At 52.6% G+C, this 16,330-nt stretch overlaps 1 protein-coding gene and 1 long non-coding RNA gene across 3 annotated transcripts; one reads left to right on the top strand and one right to left on the bottom strand.

Annotated features, from left to right (window-relative positions):
* Positions 1-73: 73 nt before the first annotated feature.
* Positions 74-11,780, bottom strand: AGTRAP (angiotensin II receptor associated protein). 2 transcript variants are annotated; one of them, XM_059716667.1, is made up of 5 exons: positions 11,757-11,780; positions 6,036-6,070; positions 4,964-5,075; positions 3,671-3,869; positions 74-990 (listed from the first exon to the last, which is right to left on the bottom strand). In XM_059716667.1, the coding sequence occupies exons 1-5, from the start codon at positions 11,763-11,765 to the stop codon at positions 881-883; spliced, it is 465 nt and encodes a 154-aa protein (XP_059572650.1). In that variant the 5' UTR covers positions 11,766-11,780; the 3' UTR covers positions 74-880. The 2 variants fall into 2 exon arrangements, with proteins under 2 accessions (XP_059572650.1, XP_014465910.1); XM_014610424.3 differs by lacking the exon at positions 11,757-11,780 and adding an exon at positions 11,455-11,538.
* A 38-nt stretch (positions 11,781-11,818) lies between these two features.
* On the top strand, positions 11,819-14,346 carry LOC109284723 (uncharacterized). The gene is made up of 2 exons (XR_002092293.2): positions 11,819-11,904; positions 12,941-14,346. It is a non-coding gene; the product is annotated as an uncharacterized LOC109284723 (long non-coding RNA).
* The last annotated feature ends 1,984 nt before the right edge of the window (positions 14,347-16,330 follow it).

Below are 16,330 nucleotides of genomic sequence, written 5' to 3'. Positions count from 1 at the left end.
GGATTCTCCAGATAGCGCAATGGGAGGCAGCGGGGTGACAGGTATCATTTGAAACCCAGAACTCGCTCAGAGGTACTGTGCTACATTTTTATTTTGTGTCTTTTAGAAAAAACAAGTCAAGTTCTCTTAAAAAGCTCAACAGAAGGCCACAGAGTGTTTGAAGGCACAGTGTACTCACAGCAGGAGCGAGTCACCCTACAAGAACCCTGTGCACTACGAACCTACACACAAACACCAGTGAATAAAACCCAAGAGTCAACAGCAGGAGCAGGAGTATAAACAGCTCGTGGGCTCAGCTGCTCCCCCCCTTAACCAGGCTGCGTGCAGACGCTCACCCAGCGCAGGCTGTTACTGACAAAAGCATCCGCCACATCTTTGAACGTGAAACAGCCTCCGGGGACTCCCAGAGATCAATCAAACCACTTGCCCAGGAGATCAATCCATAGGACCCAGGGTCACTCCCTAAGTCAGTAGGCAGCTGCACAATCAGATGGACCATCTGGAAAATGGCCAGTTTCTCTGTGAATATTTTGGGGAACGCAGTATACCTGGACTGCAGAGGCAGCCGTGTTGAGGACTTGGGGAAGGAGGAATTAAGGTGCTTATACAGACAGCAGTTAAACTCTTGTAAACTGGGACAGGGGGAAGGGGGCTAGACAGAGCCCTAGATCTTTAAAACAAAATGACCTTTCTGAGGTCCCACCAGAACCTGATCCATCTAAGCAGCTTCAGGGAAGAAGCTCAGCAGGGAGGGGAGTACCACCAGTTCCTTTCCTCCTGGTTCGGTCTTGGAGCTTCCTCCAACAGAAACGAGCAGGGAAGGATGGGGTGGGCAGTGTCAGCACCATCCTGTGCTCTGCTCTTGGCAAGGGAGAGTGCCTCAGTAGGGACGCGGGGCTGGCTTGCTGTCTGGCTCAGAGAAGGGGTGAGGTGCATCTTGCTGATCGATGGACTGGTAGGCACTGCGGTCCCGGCCTACGCTGATGTTACCTGCAAGGGGAGACGAAGAGGAAGCTTTCAGGTCATGCCTACTGCTGTCCTGCCCAGTGCTGGGTGGTCACCCTGCCACTCTACCCAGCCTCCAGGCATTCGGTGATCAAACTGACTGAAATTTTAAATCGTGACCTCCAGGCCAGAGCATGAATTGACTAATTAGCACAGAGATCACACGGGGATCCTCCATTCACCTTTTTGCTTAGCAAGAAGCAACGATGGAATAGACATGGCCCCAGCCAGCCCACCCACACTGCTAGTCCTGCCTAGCTAGCACCGCTGCTCAGTACTTCCCCTACAGGTACAACGGTATCAACAACCTATCCATCACAGGGTGGTACAACCCCTCCAGCCTGACTGGCTTGGCACAGGAAGAACCTAATGCTTTGGCAGAGAAACTAACCTAACACTGAAACAACCTAGATGATCTGCAGCCCCTGGAGGATCCGAACAGCCACGGACCAACCCATGGGAAGGGTCACTCTGTCCCCTTCCAAGGCACAATGATGCCAATAGACAGAGGGGCTGATCTCAGCATCTGCCTCTCTCAGAATAAGCTCCCTCAACCTGCAAAGCCTGGAGGTTGGGTGGAACAGCTGTCAACATCTCCTCCCAGCACAAGGCAAATGCTGCCAAAATTTAGCTGGTTGCCACACAGTCAGGCAGGTCCCTGCGGGATCCAAAGGAGAACGAATGTGCCTTGCAGTCAGTGACTATCCCTTTCCTCCATGCCCCCTACTTCGTATCTCTTGGAAGCTGTCTGCGCAGCAAGCCAGGCCTTGCCAGGGCACTACAAATAGTGGCCTCAGGTTACAAACCCTGCTGCCCTGTGCTGTATACTGGTTACAGTGCCTGGTTGCAGCCCAGTGGCTGTGCCAGGAAGAACAGCCGATCACCTGTTGTGACCGTGAAAGTGATTGAGCCAGTGCTCGTTGCTGACACGTGACAGCCCCCAATGCGAGCGGGCAGAGAGGCTGCCGGACAACAGAAGGGGACTGTGCAGAAACAGACAGAGAGGATCAGGCAGAGTGGGAAGGAAGAAGATGGGGCAGCTGCACTGGGATGAGGGTGCCGGACTGAAAGAAGAGGGTCTGGTGCTAGCATTAGCTCCGGAGTGGGTGAACCCCCTGTCAACTCAGCTCAGCATAAGGAAGCAGTGCTATGGTTATAATGAGGGCCACCTGGCACCCCAGGGATGGCCCTGTGCAGGCAAGGCCTCCCAGGGGGTGCAAATCAGGGCAACTGCCTTGGGCCCTGCACTTTGGGGGGGCCTGCGGAGCTGGGCGGAGTGACCGTGGCAATTCTGCTCTGCCGCTGGCTTCATGTCCGGCCGCTCAGCAACCCCTCCTCCCCCACCGAATCTGTTGCTGATTTCCTTGTGTCCAGGGGCAGGGCCCCACATAGGCTGATTTGCCCTGGGCCCTGCACAGGTCATCCCTGTGTGCAAGTGTCATTCCTGGGCTCCAACGGTGCTGGCTGGACCCACAACCTAGTGGCGAATGAAGCCCTCAGCAGTGATCCCTGCTCCTCTGCCACCAGCCCAAAGAGTCAGGAGCACAGTGACTGGGTGGTAGACCCTGCTGATGGCTTGGTACACAGTGAATGTGGCCGAGCCACCCCTGGGCTCACCTCTGACTCAGGGGAGGGTCTGACTGCACACTGATGAGTGGCATGACAGTAAGGCTGGCTGGGGTGTGACTGGGTTCCCTACATGCCAAGGAGCTCTTGCCCTCTGGGTGCTCTGATCTTCCATGGGGTGCTGCATCTCCAGGGCCAGTGCAGAAGCAGTAGGAATAGGGGCCACCTCATCCCTAGAGCTCGGCAGCTTAGAGCAGAAGCAGGCATGTTGATCCCAGCTGTGCCACAGAGAGACGAGCGTGCCATGCTGATGGCTCAGGGGTTCCAAGGGTTCAGAGGATGCTGGGCCCAGAAAGCGGGGAGAAGGTGGCAGCACAGATGACAATTCACATGTTCCCACTGAGTAAAAACACTCCTTGCAGCCTCCTCCCAACCAAGGGTGCCCAGCCGGAGCGGTGCAACAAGCTGGCAAGTTCACACAGGGCCCTGCTATGTGCACAGTAGGGAGGGCAGGTGTCAGTTGCTCCGTCCTGTCACAGTGAGGAGGCTCAGTGTCACTCAATGGACCCCACAGCCCACCAGCTCACCCCCACACACAGTGTGCAAGGGGCTAGGCCCCTTTGCAGACAAGGCAATGGAAGCAAAGAGGGGAAGTGGCTTGCCTCAAGCCCATGGCCATGGGATGATGCTGGGATGGAGGAAGGCTTCCCTTTCCCAGCCAGGCCTGCAAGGCATCAGCCCTTCCCTCGCACAGGCTTCCCCTTCTCCCATTTCTGCCCCATCTCAGATCACAGAGCTGGCCAACAGGGGTGCAAAACACATAGGCTTCCAGAATGCCACACTGGGAAGCAGAGGAAGAAAGAAGGTGCTCAGGCATGTTGAACAAGAAGGACAGGAGTGAAGTCAATACCATCATGTGCAAAGTGGCTATCAGATGAGGACTCCAGGTCTGCAGTGGAGAAGGAGTGCATCAAAGGCACAAGGCAAGAGGTCAGTTGGAAGCACAAGAGAGATGGGGAAGAGACAGAGAGAGCAGGTGGGAAAGATCCCAAAGGAGGAGATGCCCTGAAGGTGGCCATGGCCAAGGCTGGCTTCCTACCTACGTTGAAGATATACTCTCCCCCACGCTCCCGGTACATGTGATAGACCAGGAAACAGGACAAGGGCTTCAGGAGGAGGCTGAAGATGGCCATGCCGGAACTGAAGCGCTGTGTGTCAGACAGTGTCTTTTGCCGGGGGTAGAAGATGCTGATATGGATGATGTCTGTGAGGATCGTGAGCAGCAGGCCAGTCAGGAACTGCAAGGGGGAGACAAGGGCATTGCACTCTCCAGCAGGAGCCCACACTAGGGTTTCCAGAGCCATGTATTTAGCAGTATTCCTTAACAGGCCCCAACCTCACAAGGACTGGTCTAACTTCCTGGTCTCACATTTATGCTGCTACATTTCTCCCCCTTCCCATCAGTCCAGTCCTTCGGGTTCTCCAGCTCTTCTCACAGCACATTCCAGTCCTCCCACACACGGACAATGCCTCCGATCTTCATTCCACTGGCAAATCTTCCAGAATGTGTTTGCATGAGCACACCACTGAACAAGACAGACCTCCAGCCAATTTGTGAGGAAATCTGCTAATAACTTCCCTCTAGTTGAGTATTCCTCACCCTCAATATCATATTTTCTCTCTTTTCCAGTCCCTCATCTATACTATATGTTGCCTACTTCTTAAAGAGCAGTTCCCCAGGTGTAGGTAACATATCAAAGACTTTACTGAAGCCCAGAGAAGTGAAATCTATGGCACCTCCTTGTCTGGGAAGCCAGTTAATTTAACCAAAGACGGATATTGGATGAGGCCAACAACTGATCCTTGCTGGCCTCCCCAGGCATCTCAGTCCATTTCCCATTTTTCTCCTTGTCCTTTTTATTCTTCTAAGGACCTGTGGGTACCTACAGGTCCGTGAGCGTGACCTCTGAACAGCGCTAGCATAGCACTTGTTCTCCAGTGCTACAGCACCACTGCCAACTTCAATCCATGTACACAGGATTCTGTTCTTTTAACTGTGTACCCTACACTGGTCCCAGTTTCTTGCCCACTACTTACCCCGCTGCTCACTCCAGTTATCTGCATAAGTCACTGGCGCGTGTAGAGCTCTTCAGTCCCATGCTGCACTCTGCTCAACAGCCTAGTGTATGATGCTAACAAGGGGCCATGCTTAGCCATGCCTACACATGGGGCACACTCCCCTCTGGCCCTGGCTGCCTGAGAACCTGCTTTTCCTTTACAATGCCAGGAAGGGTTAGGAAGTGGCACCAACTGGAAGAAGGCATTTTGCTGCGCTGTCCATGACCCTCCCTTCCACACGCCCCTGCTCGGCAGGGAGTTGTTCTTGGCTCACCATGATTATCGCGTCAAGGGAATCCCGCTGAGCGATGGCCCAGACCCCCATTGCCAGGACGGTGAAGTTCCCCCATAAGTAGGAGTCTGGAATCCAGGGGATTGTGCCTGCCCTGGAAAACACAGCAGGGAAACAAGAGAAAGAAACACTGAGAATGTGCCTGGCGTGACTCTCACATGCTCAACTTTCAGTGCTCAAACACCTGCACTCCTGGGGCTCTGTGGACAGAACTGCTCCTGCAAGTCAGGGTAACCCCTCCCTGCCAGGCGCAGGAACCAGCTCAACCTACTCCAAGATGGAGCTGCTCCTCACATACCTCTACATCTGTAGAGTTCAGAGCTTCCATCTCAGGATCTCCATTGAAAAAAGATCAAACAGCTACTGCTACAAGATGTCCATTAGTGACTAGCTGTCTTCAACCCCCCCTGAGAACCTACCTGCAGTCTCTGGTAACCTCTCCAGAGTTTTTTTTTTTATCATCTCAGAGCTGACACTGGGATGACAAAACTCAGGTACTTGCAGCATGGTGTGTACACCCCTCCCCTAAACCCACTACAAACAAAGGTGTAGGCTTACAACATGTGGCCCCTCCGTGTACCAGTTCGCCATCTGTAACAGGGGATAACACCCCTGCCCATCCTCCGAGAACAGGACAGATCCAGGCACTAAATTAAGGGGCTCGTGTACATATCAAAAAGAGAGGGAAAAAGCACGGGGCTGGGTACTCAACTTGTTCCCTTGAAGCCAATGGAGCAAATCTGAGAATCAGGCGCCAGCTGAGAATCAGGCTCCAGCAGCAAAGTGCTCATTCACCCCAGGACATGGCAACTGTGCTGGCTCGGGGAGAAGAACATCTCCTGATCTCCCTACTGGTGTCATGTCCCTGCACAACCAGCCAAACCCAATCCACCCAGCACATGTCCGAGGAGGCAAGCTGCCCCAGCCGTGGGAGCTCTCTTGGGCTTCTGATCTAGTCCAACCCAGAGCCCTTGCATTTGTGCCAGGGCTCCCAATCCACAATTTGGAGACCTCTCTTTTCAAGGCTGGCTGAGCGGAGGACAGAAGTACTTACCATATTGTGAGCAGCCAGTGCACCACAACAATGGCCTGCAAGAGAGCAGAGAGGAAACAGGTCAGTGAGCTCAAAGCACATGGGAGGCCGGAAGCGAAGGGGCACGTATCAGCTTTCAAAGGCACCATAGCAGCCTGTGACCCGGGAGAGCGCAATGGCCCAGTTTAGGGCTCGCTTGCAAAATGCAGAGTACCTTAGCCCTGCTGGCACTGCTGGCTTCCAGATTTCAGCCAAAAGCTCAGAGGGTACTTACAGAAAACATCAGCCCTCAAGACACTTCATTACTTAGAGCTGGAGGGCAAGACCTTCCAAGGATGCCCACATAAGTCAACAAGAGGGAAGGCAAGTCACAGGACACAATCAACACCAATAGGATCGGGACCACCTGTCAACAAAGCATCTCAAATCTTTCAAAGACACCAGAAAACACAGTTCCAGAAGAGTTGGACGACCAGTTGGCTGCCCCATAGGACACTTCTGTCCTTCCACAAGACACATGAGATCTCACAAAAACCCTACAGAATCTCAATTCACTGTCCCAGCCATAGCCCCCTCCTTCCTCTCGCTCCCTGAATACAAAACTAACTGCCTCCAACTAATATTAATAACTAATAAAGCTGCACCACAGGCCAGGAAATTCATATGGATACCACAGTCTCGCAATGCTCTGTGGGCCATGCATAGCTGTGACCCGCTGCCACAGCTGGGACTGCCTGCAAGTCCCAGATAGCTTGGATTTTTTTGTGACTTCAAAAGCTGTTTAAAAAGGTTTTAGTATTTTTTTTAATGGTTCCTGAACGGCTACAAAACGCTTACTTCCACCACCAGCATCCTGCCCCAGAGACCAGACAGCTGCTGCTAATCAGTGAAATGCAGGATGTTCCCGTCTGAAATGGAGAAATGCAAATAGCTTTGGCTCAAGAGACTGCACGATATTGGGGAAATTATTAATGAGATAGTATTTAATTGCACATTACATACTAGCTGGACCCCCTGACGGCTCATCGGTTAGCATAATTAGACAGGGTTTGATTTTTTTTTTTTATAACTGTCTATACCAATATTGCAGTCATTAAGTTACAGCGCAGGCTTTGCCATGGGGATGAAAGAGGGTCATAGCAGTGGTACACTGGGACTGAATGCAAGAGAGGATCATCTTCTTCCTCGTTCCTAGCCCAAGTTACCAGACAGCTATCCTGGGACTCAGGGAACTATGCAGTGGTCTCAGTGCAGCTCAGAACAGAGCCGCAGACATCACGGGATGGAAGGAATATGCTTTTCAGAGCGATTTTCGCCTTGCCACATAAAGCAAGTTGTTTTGCAGACAGACTCCCGCTGAGAGAAGTGGGAGGGACTGGCTTCCTTTCTTTTTCCTCAAGGATTTAATCCCAGATTTGAGAAGCACTGAAATTTCTTCCTCTACAGAAAGGAACAGCTTTAGTGAGCCCCAAGTGAGATCTGAGAGAGATATCATGGGTAGGGAGGCTTTTTATGAACATGTCTCCCTCCACCTGCCCTTGTAAGGGTCCCAGGTGGAGGGGAAGGATGGGCATGTACAAACCACTGACCTGGAAGCCAGCCTGGTCTGTGGTCAATTCCTGGTTCCACCATTCTTTTCTGCACGTGGCCTCGGACAAACAACTTACTCCCTCTGAACCTGGGTCCCTGTGTGCTACGTGGGGGACTGTATTTCCCTTCCTACTTGGTTTATTTTGTTCTAGTCAAATTGTAACCTCTTGAGATGGGAACATTTCTGATGATGTCCTTGTTCCCGTACAAACACAAAAGGGCTCAACTCTCACGGGAAAGGGACTCAAGTGAACCTGTCTCTAAGTTCTTCACCTCCGGCAGACAATTCTTCCTTGGAATCATCTGGCTGCCTTGGCCAGCTGGATTCTGATCTGTGGGGGACAAGTTAGCTCACGAAAAAAGCAGGCCAAGCAAGCCTACTGTAAGCGTACTGTGAATGACCTTCCCTGCCACTGGAAGCCACCCTGCTCCTCTCCCATGCTGCCTTATCCACCTCGATTTGTGAGCTGCCTTACCAAAAGTGACAGGGGTGTAGGTTGTAGCTGTGTTGGTCTAAAGACACAGGCAGACAAAGTTGTTTGGGTAAATCTGATATCTTTTATAAGACCAACTTAAATAGTTGGAAAATAATTTTTTTAGCAAGCTTTTGGGTTTAAAAACCCTTTGTCAGGCTGAGGAAGCCTCTGCAGTTAGTGTGTGCTCTTCCTGGATGGAATGAATAGTAAAGAAGCCAGAGGCTGGGCTGGCCTGCATGCAAGACAGGCAGTTAGTGAAGATGTAAATTGAGGAGTCAGTGGGTGAGAGAGGCAGGGGAAGTGGGGGATGAATGTAATTTTTTTTTCAACTATTTAAGTTGGTCTAATAAAAGATATCAGATTCACCCAAAGAACCTTGTCTGCCTATTACCCAAAGTGAGACGCTGCAAACTGTGGAGAGATTAGAAGGCATGTAGCTGATTTTAAGCAAACTCAGCATTGTTAACTGTTTAGATTCAGGACAATGACAGTGCAAGCCTTCATATCCTGTTTTGGGCTGATCCGTTCAGGTCACAAGGGAGACTTTTCAGCTGAGAGCATGCACCATGTTGGCCCCAACAACACAGGGCCACGTGCTCTCTCATGACAGCCTGGGTGCCCCCACCCCCCGAGCAGCTCAGAGGCTGGGACTTCTCTGAGTTGGCTGAGCAGCAGGAAACACAGCAATGCTACAACTGCCTTTCTGAGCCACCCTTCTCCCTTGCTGCCCCCAAACCTCCAACCCAAGGAGTTTTAAGCCAGCAGAAGGGCAGAGGGGAGACATCTCACTCCTCCAAGCTCAGCCCAGCCTGAGACGAGACCTGGCCAGTGGCCTTCCCAAACTGAGGTGTCAGCAACATCTTATCTTAGTTGCTGCAGAGACCGGAATTGGCACAAGAACAACTCCTATATCACTGCTGACCCAACTCACACAAGGACATCCTGACCGTGATTCCTTGGTCTCACAGCACCTGGCATGGCCCCAGGTCGAGAGAAGACAGAAAGCAGAGATGAAATGCTGTATAAGGATGACAGGAGAGGGGGGAAGGCTTCCTTGGAGAGGGCGCAGGGACAGCAGTCAAGCAAGGACATGCAGAACCAGTGGCTGGACAACACTTGATGCAGCGTTCCTGCCCAGTCCACAACCCCACGTAGCTTTGCCCTGAAACGTAAGGGGCACTCGGCGGTTCCAGCCAGGGGCCCTCTCCTCGCGACTCCACCAAGACACCATGAGCATGGGGACTCTGCACCCGCACCCCCTGGCAGGCCCATGCAGGGATTTTGTGTCTATAGCAGTCTGCCACCAGAGCAGCACACACCCACAGACAACGGGCACCGGGAGGCATCTATTCCACATCTTGACTGTTTGGAAAAACGAAGCTCCATGCTCTTTTGCTGGGGTGTACTGAAAGCAGTGATGCAACCTTTAAACCAGCAGAATGCAAAAGCTGCTGCCATGTACGCAGCTCGGTGAGGAGCAAGGCTATTATGGCCAAAGGGTCCGCTCCTTGAAATCCTTGTAGGTGCCCTCTCCTGAGGGCCTTCTTTATTGCAAATTCCCAGTGCTTCACCTCAAAGCAGGGGAATAAGACATCCTCCCCACTGAGGCTCTGACAATGTAGCATATTGCAAGCACCAGCATCCTCTATAGCAACACATTTCCATGGCAACAGCACCCTTGAGCACTGAATGACCAGCCCCAAACTGGTGAGCTGCTGTCTGGAGTGCTGAGGGCGGCAGACTTCCAGATGGCAATGGGCCTGTGCTTCTCCACATGAAGGGGGACCCACAGGCAGCTGTGCCCCTGATGTGGCTTGGGGTTGCTCTTCTTGCAAACACATCAGCCAATGATCTGCTACAGCTGTTGCCCATCCGCAGTCTGCACTGCCATCCGTTCCTATTAGGTAGTGTGAGCTCCCCTGAGCAGAGAATTGGAGCTCCACAGAGTAAAACCAATCCAGGAAAAGTTCATCTAGTGGCTAATCCACTTTCAGACCTTCACCCAGCTCAGGGGAGCAGCACTGGCACCCACAGTCGCCCACTCTTGCAATGGCAAACATAGCTGCAGTAGCCTCTGCATATTAAGGACTGCTAGGGTTGTGGGGCGCAGCAGCATCCCCTGCACGCTGACTGCCAGCAGTTCAAACACGACGCTAGCTTGCAAAACTGCACGGGAAGCAAGAGAGGGGGAACAGCAACCCTGGGTGTTTGCCAGTCCCAACAGCAACACACAAGGAACAACCCTGCGTGCAGAGAGCCTGGTCGCCTGTGGCACCTACCCAGGATGCTGCGCAACCGGCACCAAGCAGCTGAGCTGATCCAAAAGGAATTGGGCGCGTGAGGTGAGGCGGCACAATTGTTTTGGAGTTACTCTGCAAAAACACCTCCACAAACGCAGACAACCCTCATGCGGAGCTCCAGCCCCCCAGCCAGGTGCCTGGACGCCAGACAAACTCAGTCAGAAGCCAGTTCAAGAGCACTCAAGCCTTTTTTTCATCTCCCCTCTCCTAGGAAGGACACGCTTCTCACTAAGGTGTTGATTCGCACTTACACTTGAGGGAGCCTCTTTTTCTGCACAGCCCTGGCCCGCAGCTTTTCAGCAGGGGCTTCAAACCCTGCAGGTTAAAAAATATCACACGCACCAAGGTTTAGTGATCAAAATCTAGCGGGGCATGGTGACCTTCCTCAGAGACAAGCCTTGCCCAGCACCACCCTATCTGAAAACTTGGCAAAGGTTGAGCTTGGCAAAGGGCAGCTCTGTTAGGAAGCAAAACAAACCATCCGCTGCGTCTCACAGCCTCCAGGCTCTTAACGCCGGGCCTGAAAGTAGCATCTGTGGCAGGACTAGGTTAATAACTAACAGGGTTCATGTTGCAAGAATGCATTTGAAATGCTGCCTGTTCCCCCCCGGTAGGAAGTTTGCCTGTTTCCTGATGTTCTGCAGCGCAGGGGCAGAAACACGCACGTGACAGAAGCGTGACAAGCGTTTCAGGAAGTCCCTGGCTCCCGCGCTCGCCCCCCAGCACCCAGGGCCCCAGCACCCCACTCATCGCTGAGCATCAGGGGTGCAGGGGGAGGAGGCCTGGACCGCAGCCAAGAGTCCTGCAAGCACCAAGGGCCTGAAGAAGAAAGCAAGTCTGAAGGCTGGACTGTGTGAAACCACTGCGCTCCTCCTGCCCTGTCCTCATCTCCACTTGCGCCCACCGCTGCCCCCCACCCTCCGCAGGGAGGACCTCCCGTGGCAGCCGCAGGGAGCGGCGCCGGAGGGGTGAAGTCCGGGCTGGAAGCAGGCGGCGCTCTCCGCTCGCTCGCCCGCCCGCCCGCCGGGAGGTGCCGTCCCGTCCCGTCCCCCCTCGCCCTGCCCTCGCCCGCACCTTGAGGTTCACAGCGGGGACCTCCATGCTGCCGCGCGGGGACCCTCCGCCTCCCGACTCGGGGCGGCTCCGCCCGCCGCCCGCGCCGCCCCGTGACTCCCCGCGTGGGGCCGCCCGCTTCTCCCGCCCCTCTACAGCCGGCCTGCAGAGAGAGGCCCCGGGGAGGTGGCAGCCGGCCCCCCCCGGGGGTAGGGGAGATGGCCAACAGCCAGTGCCTGAGGGTGCCCCACGCTGGCTGTCACCCACCCACAGCCTGCGCTTCATTCATGTGCCACCCCAGGAGGGACACCAGCAGCACCCACCCCACCCATGCAGGAGCCACAGCCGCAGAGCTCTGGTGGGGAAAGGCAACCAGGACACACTTCAAGGGGCAGCCGGCACTTTCGCACCCTGGCCACAGCTGTGCGGGGCTCTGCACACCTGCAGTCGCTGGTGGATCGGTCCCTTTTGGTAACAGGAGCAGCGTGTGCTTTCACTGGGAACGGGGAGAGGTTCCAGGACAGGCCCCGTGGAGGCTGCGTGTGTGCATACTCATGTTTCCCATGTGACTGCGCATCCTTCTACCTTTGTGTGTTTTAGGCCGCAAGCCTAATACTTACCTGGCAGAGGAAACGCTGTGTATCTGGTCCAGGAAGGCAGTTTTCCTTAAGTATTCCCCGAGAGAACTGTTCTTCTGGCGTGGTTTTGTACCCACGAGGTGTTGGGGCTTAATGCCCACTTTATGGAAATGGGAGGCTGCTCCCTACCTTGCTGCTGCGGCCATATGGCTGCGGGCAGGCAAAACTTGGGGGCATCCGAACGCCAGGCCTCCGGGCTTGGGCCTGCACATAGGGTGATAGCCAAAAGACTTTGGAAATATCTGAAGCTCCAGGCGGGGTGGAGGATGTTTGCTGGGTGTAGGGCCACTTACAGTTCTGGACTGACTCACAGATTTGGACTTGATTTGGCTTGGAACATGAAAAATTTCTTTTAAAAAAACTGTTTTAGGCCACAAGCCATCTGGATCCTAAATCCCCTTTGCTAGAGAAATACCTCTTGTGAAGAGATGAGAAAGCTCATGCCACACCTAGGGTGCCCATTATAGAGGACACTCTGAAATGAATTTCAGCTGCTTTCAAATTTGTTTTCTGCTACTCTGTCCTCTATTGATATGAAACTGGACACCTTTGTCCTCTATTTTTCTCTTGAAGACTGGCAACCAGACTGTCCTCTATGATGGCCACCCTAGCCACACCCCTTCCCAGCCCTCCCACAGTGAGACCATTTCACAGCTTTCAGCAAGGCATGGGGGAAACAGGAATGAATCCATCCCCCACTGTGAAAGAGGTTCATAGCAGACAGCTAGGCAGGGATCAGAGTTCCCAGTGTCCCACTCACTTAGCCTATGGTCTGACTTCTGGACTGGATTTCACCCTGAGTCATTTTAGAGAGAATATAAAGGATCAAAGAGCATCATCTTCCTCACCTGACTTTCCTTGTCCTGCAGACACTTAACTCACCTGCCTCTGCAGACGGAAATGCTTTAATTGAATCAGCTGCTCCTTGCAATCCCATTTCACAGCAGAGATGAAGCCTCTGAGAAATAAGAGTCCCGAGTTCCAACGGAAGCAGAATGGGAAGTGGATGAGTCATATCGTAATCTGGTTTACTGTTGAAGTGTTGCAATGCAAGGCTATGCAGGAAGCACTGGGGAATCCAGGACAATAGTTAATTTAGAACCAATGATCTTCCCAGCAGACACAATTTTTGCCCTACTTGACCTGCCTGTCATTGCATCTATAGTCCCCCTGGTTGCTGAAGTCATTGTGTTTTGGGATCTAGAAAATGCTAATCAAATGCCAAAGTGAAGTGACCTGTTATTTATAAGGTGCTAGTCTACTAAATGCCACACAGAGAACTGAGATCATAAACAGCAGAGCCAGCAAGTGAGAAGAGGGCTCAGCACAGGGCAAGTTTACTTGAGAAATGTATTGCTACTGCTGTTTAGTTACACCTGGACTCTTACAAGGCAGGATCTGTGATAGCCCCAGAAGATCCCCAACCAGCAATAATTTCATAGACATTAGGGCTGGAAGGGACCTCGGAAGATCATCGAGTCCAGCCCCCTGCCCAAATGATGATGATAATGAGCTAACCTAGCTGCACAAGTCCTCTGAGCAAGCTCCTATTGTACCAGTTTTCCCCAGAAGAGGTAGAAAATGTCTCCCTTGTTGGTACGTTCCACTTGGGTGATAAGCTGCTTCTCACTTCCCCATTTCCTACAGAGCCTCGGTCTACCCACAGAAACAGATGGCCAAGACTTTCAGAAGCAGCTGCTGATTTCAGACACTCAGCATGACACAGCTTGAACGGCCGGATCTGATCTCCCACGGTTCTGAGAACCCATCTCCTGGGAATCCGGGCCGTCAAATGGTGAAGATGAAGTCCCAGGATGGAAGCAGCAGACACTTCACCTGCTAGTCACCCGGTATAGACAGACTCATATTGGAAGTTTTCTCTTGTCCCTTGCAGGGCTTTGGCCCAGGTTGAAAGCATGATTCAGTAGAAATGCTCAGGTGATTATGGCTATTTGCACGTCTGATCCCTTTACCAACCAGAGACTAAATAACTGATTTATTGTGGCAACACCTGGGGAATCACAGCATTGGGGAAAGGACAGTATCAATTTAGAGACACATTCCTGCTGCAGTCTGGTCATGTTGAATCTGAGGATCATATCACTGTTTGCATACAGCGAGACTTATGACTCTTGATTCCTTCTGAGACTTTCGCTTGGTGCAGATTGAGACCGAAGTCATCCCTCATACAGCAAGCACCACAATTTGGATTGATGTAATTGCTGTTTAATGCATGGCCTCTTTCCATAATACAGCACTTTTCTTCTCCTTTGTTCTTCAGTGTGTCGTGCAATTAGTTCACCCCTGATTATTACATCCTGAGCTTGCATGTCACGGACTCAAGGGATTTGGAAATGACTTAATGATCTCACGGTGATGAAAACAACACGAGCCATTGCACACATTATGCATCTGCACGTCTCAGGCATGTCAGTCCTATTTTTTCTCTCTGCTTCTCTTTGCTTGTACCCTGTAAATTGCCTTACCACGTAACTGTGTTGCAGCCTCTGTGGCTGCCTTCTGCTCAATCCTGGGATGTGATATAACTAAAGGACACAAACACAGCATAAGAGATAAGCAAGAGGTTCAGGAAACCAGGCTCCTGCGAGAACTGGAAGGCAGCGGGGAGCAGGTTGGAGAACTCTTATAACTAGCTGGCTGATTCAGAGCAGCTCAGCTGTGACCAAATAGCAGGCAACGGGGTGGTCTGTGCTAAGTATCTTGGTCAGGGCCGGACACAGGCATGAGCAAACCGGGCAGCTGCCCAGGGCCCAGACAGAAAGGGGGCCCAAAAATGGTGAAAATAATGATTATTATTATTATCTCTGATAAAGGGGGGCCCGATACTAAAAGTTCACCTGCCAGGAGTCTAGGTACAGTGCTGATCCTGGTGGTACCATTGCTAACCCATCCTGCTGTATTCTTGGCAGTATAAGGGAGAGGACTAGGAGACTGCACTATTCTCTACTCTCCAGACTGGGCTTTGGGTCAGGTACTCAGCCCTGCTCAGCCAAAGCAGTGGGATTCCCAGGTGAGCTCTGACCACTCACCTCCAGACCCTGGCTGCACTGTGTAAACCCAGGGAAGATACACAGGGATGAAGCTAGACAGACTCTTTCCCTTCCCTTAGAGGGGAAGGGTCTGCAAAGTGTTGAGACCCCATTCATGGGCCACTTCCTGGCCTGGACTGGATATAAGCTTGCCTGGTGGAGGTACTAGGGAAGCTGTGGGGTCCTATAGACACCAATGGGGAAACAGCAGCCTCAGGTACTTCCAGTTGTGAAAACAGGCCCAAGCAAAGCTTTCTTGCATGTTTGTTTGTGCAAGCCAGTGATTCTCAACCAGGGATGCCTGGAGAGCTTTTCAAGGGTGGCACAGGGTGCCACACAATGTTAGCACTGGTAGGTGTGCCAATGGAGGGATTCACAGGACAAACCCAGAGATTTCAAATAGGAATCCATGGTGTTAAGTCCACTCTGACCCCTTGTGGTCTTTCTGAGTTCTTTGCAACAGCAGATTGTTCTATTATATTTTTCATTGTCAGAAACTAAGGGAAAGCTAAGAGTGGAATTTTCTGATTGGTGCTTTGAATATATCAAGGGGTGTCTCAAGCCTCAAATGGTTAAGAACCACTGAGACAGACAGACTGGGGACAGCATTTAAAGAGCTTAGGCCTTTTCTAGCTGAACCCAGAGCCATTTCCTACCCTACCCTGTAGCCTGACAGCAGAGTGATTAGCAGTGGGATGATGGTGCTGAGATACCCGTGATGCTAAAAGGGGCACAGTCCATTAGAGCCCTCCGAGCCAGTCCCCAGGGCTTTAATTTGTGGCTCCCTGGGGCTCTCAAAGAGCCTGCTCATCTCCCTGTGGCTCATCATCTCCACGACTGTCAGGAGTGTCCCTGGGGTCCTGCAGAGCTCATCGGGCTGGCAGCTGCCGTGATGATTGTGTCGACTCAGCAGGTCGGCCACTCTCTGCCCGGCGTAATGATGCTCCCCCTTAGAGCTGCAGCTCTCAGTGACCGGCCTTGCTGGGACTCACAATGGAGCTGCAAGGAGGGGTGGTCCGTGAGCGGGTGGCGAGGTGGGGGCTGTCGCTCACCTCTACACCACGTGTTCCCCTCAATGAAGGGCCCTTTGGAAATTGCTCCGTGAAGCCCTGCTAGCCTGGGGCTGGGCACGATCCAAGCCCACTGGAGTCAGTACAGTCCCTCATTAAGATGCCTTTGACATTTCTTTCCCTGTCCTTCCTTTTTCAG

This window comes from Alligator mississippiensis, chromosome 13, assembly GCF_030867095.1.
Source record: "Alligator mississippiensis isolate rAllMis1 chromosome 13, rAllMis1, whole genome shotgun sequence".
In the NCBI taxonomy this organism is placed as follows: Eukaryota; Metazoa; Chordata; order Crocodylia; family Alligatoridae; genus Alligator; species Alligator mississippiensis.
This window is presented reverse-complemented; position numbering and strand designations above follow the sequence as displayed.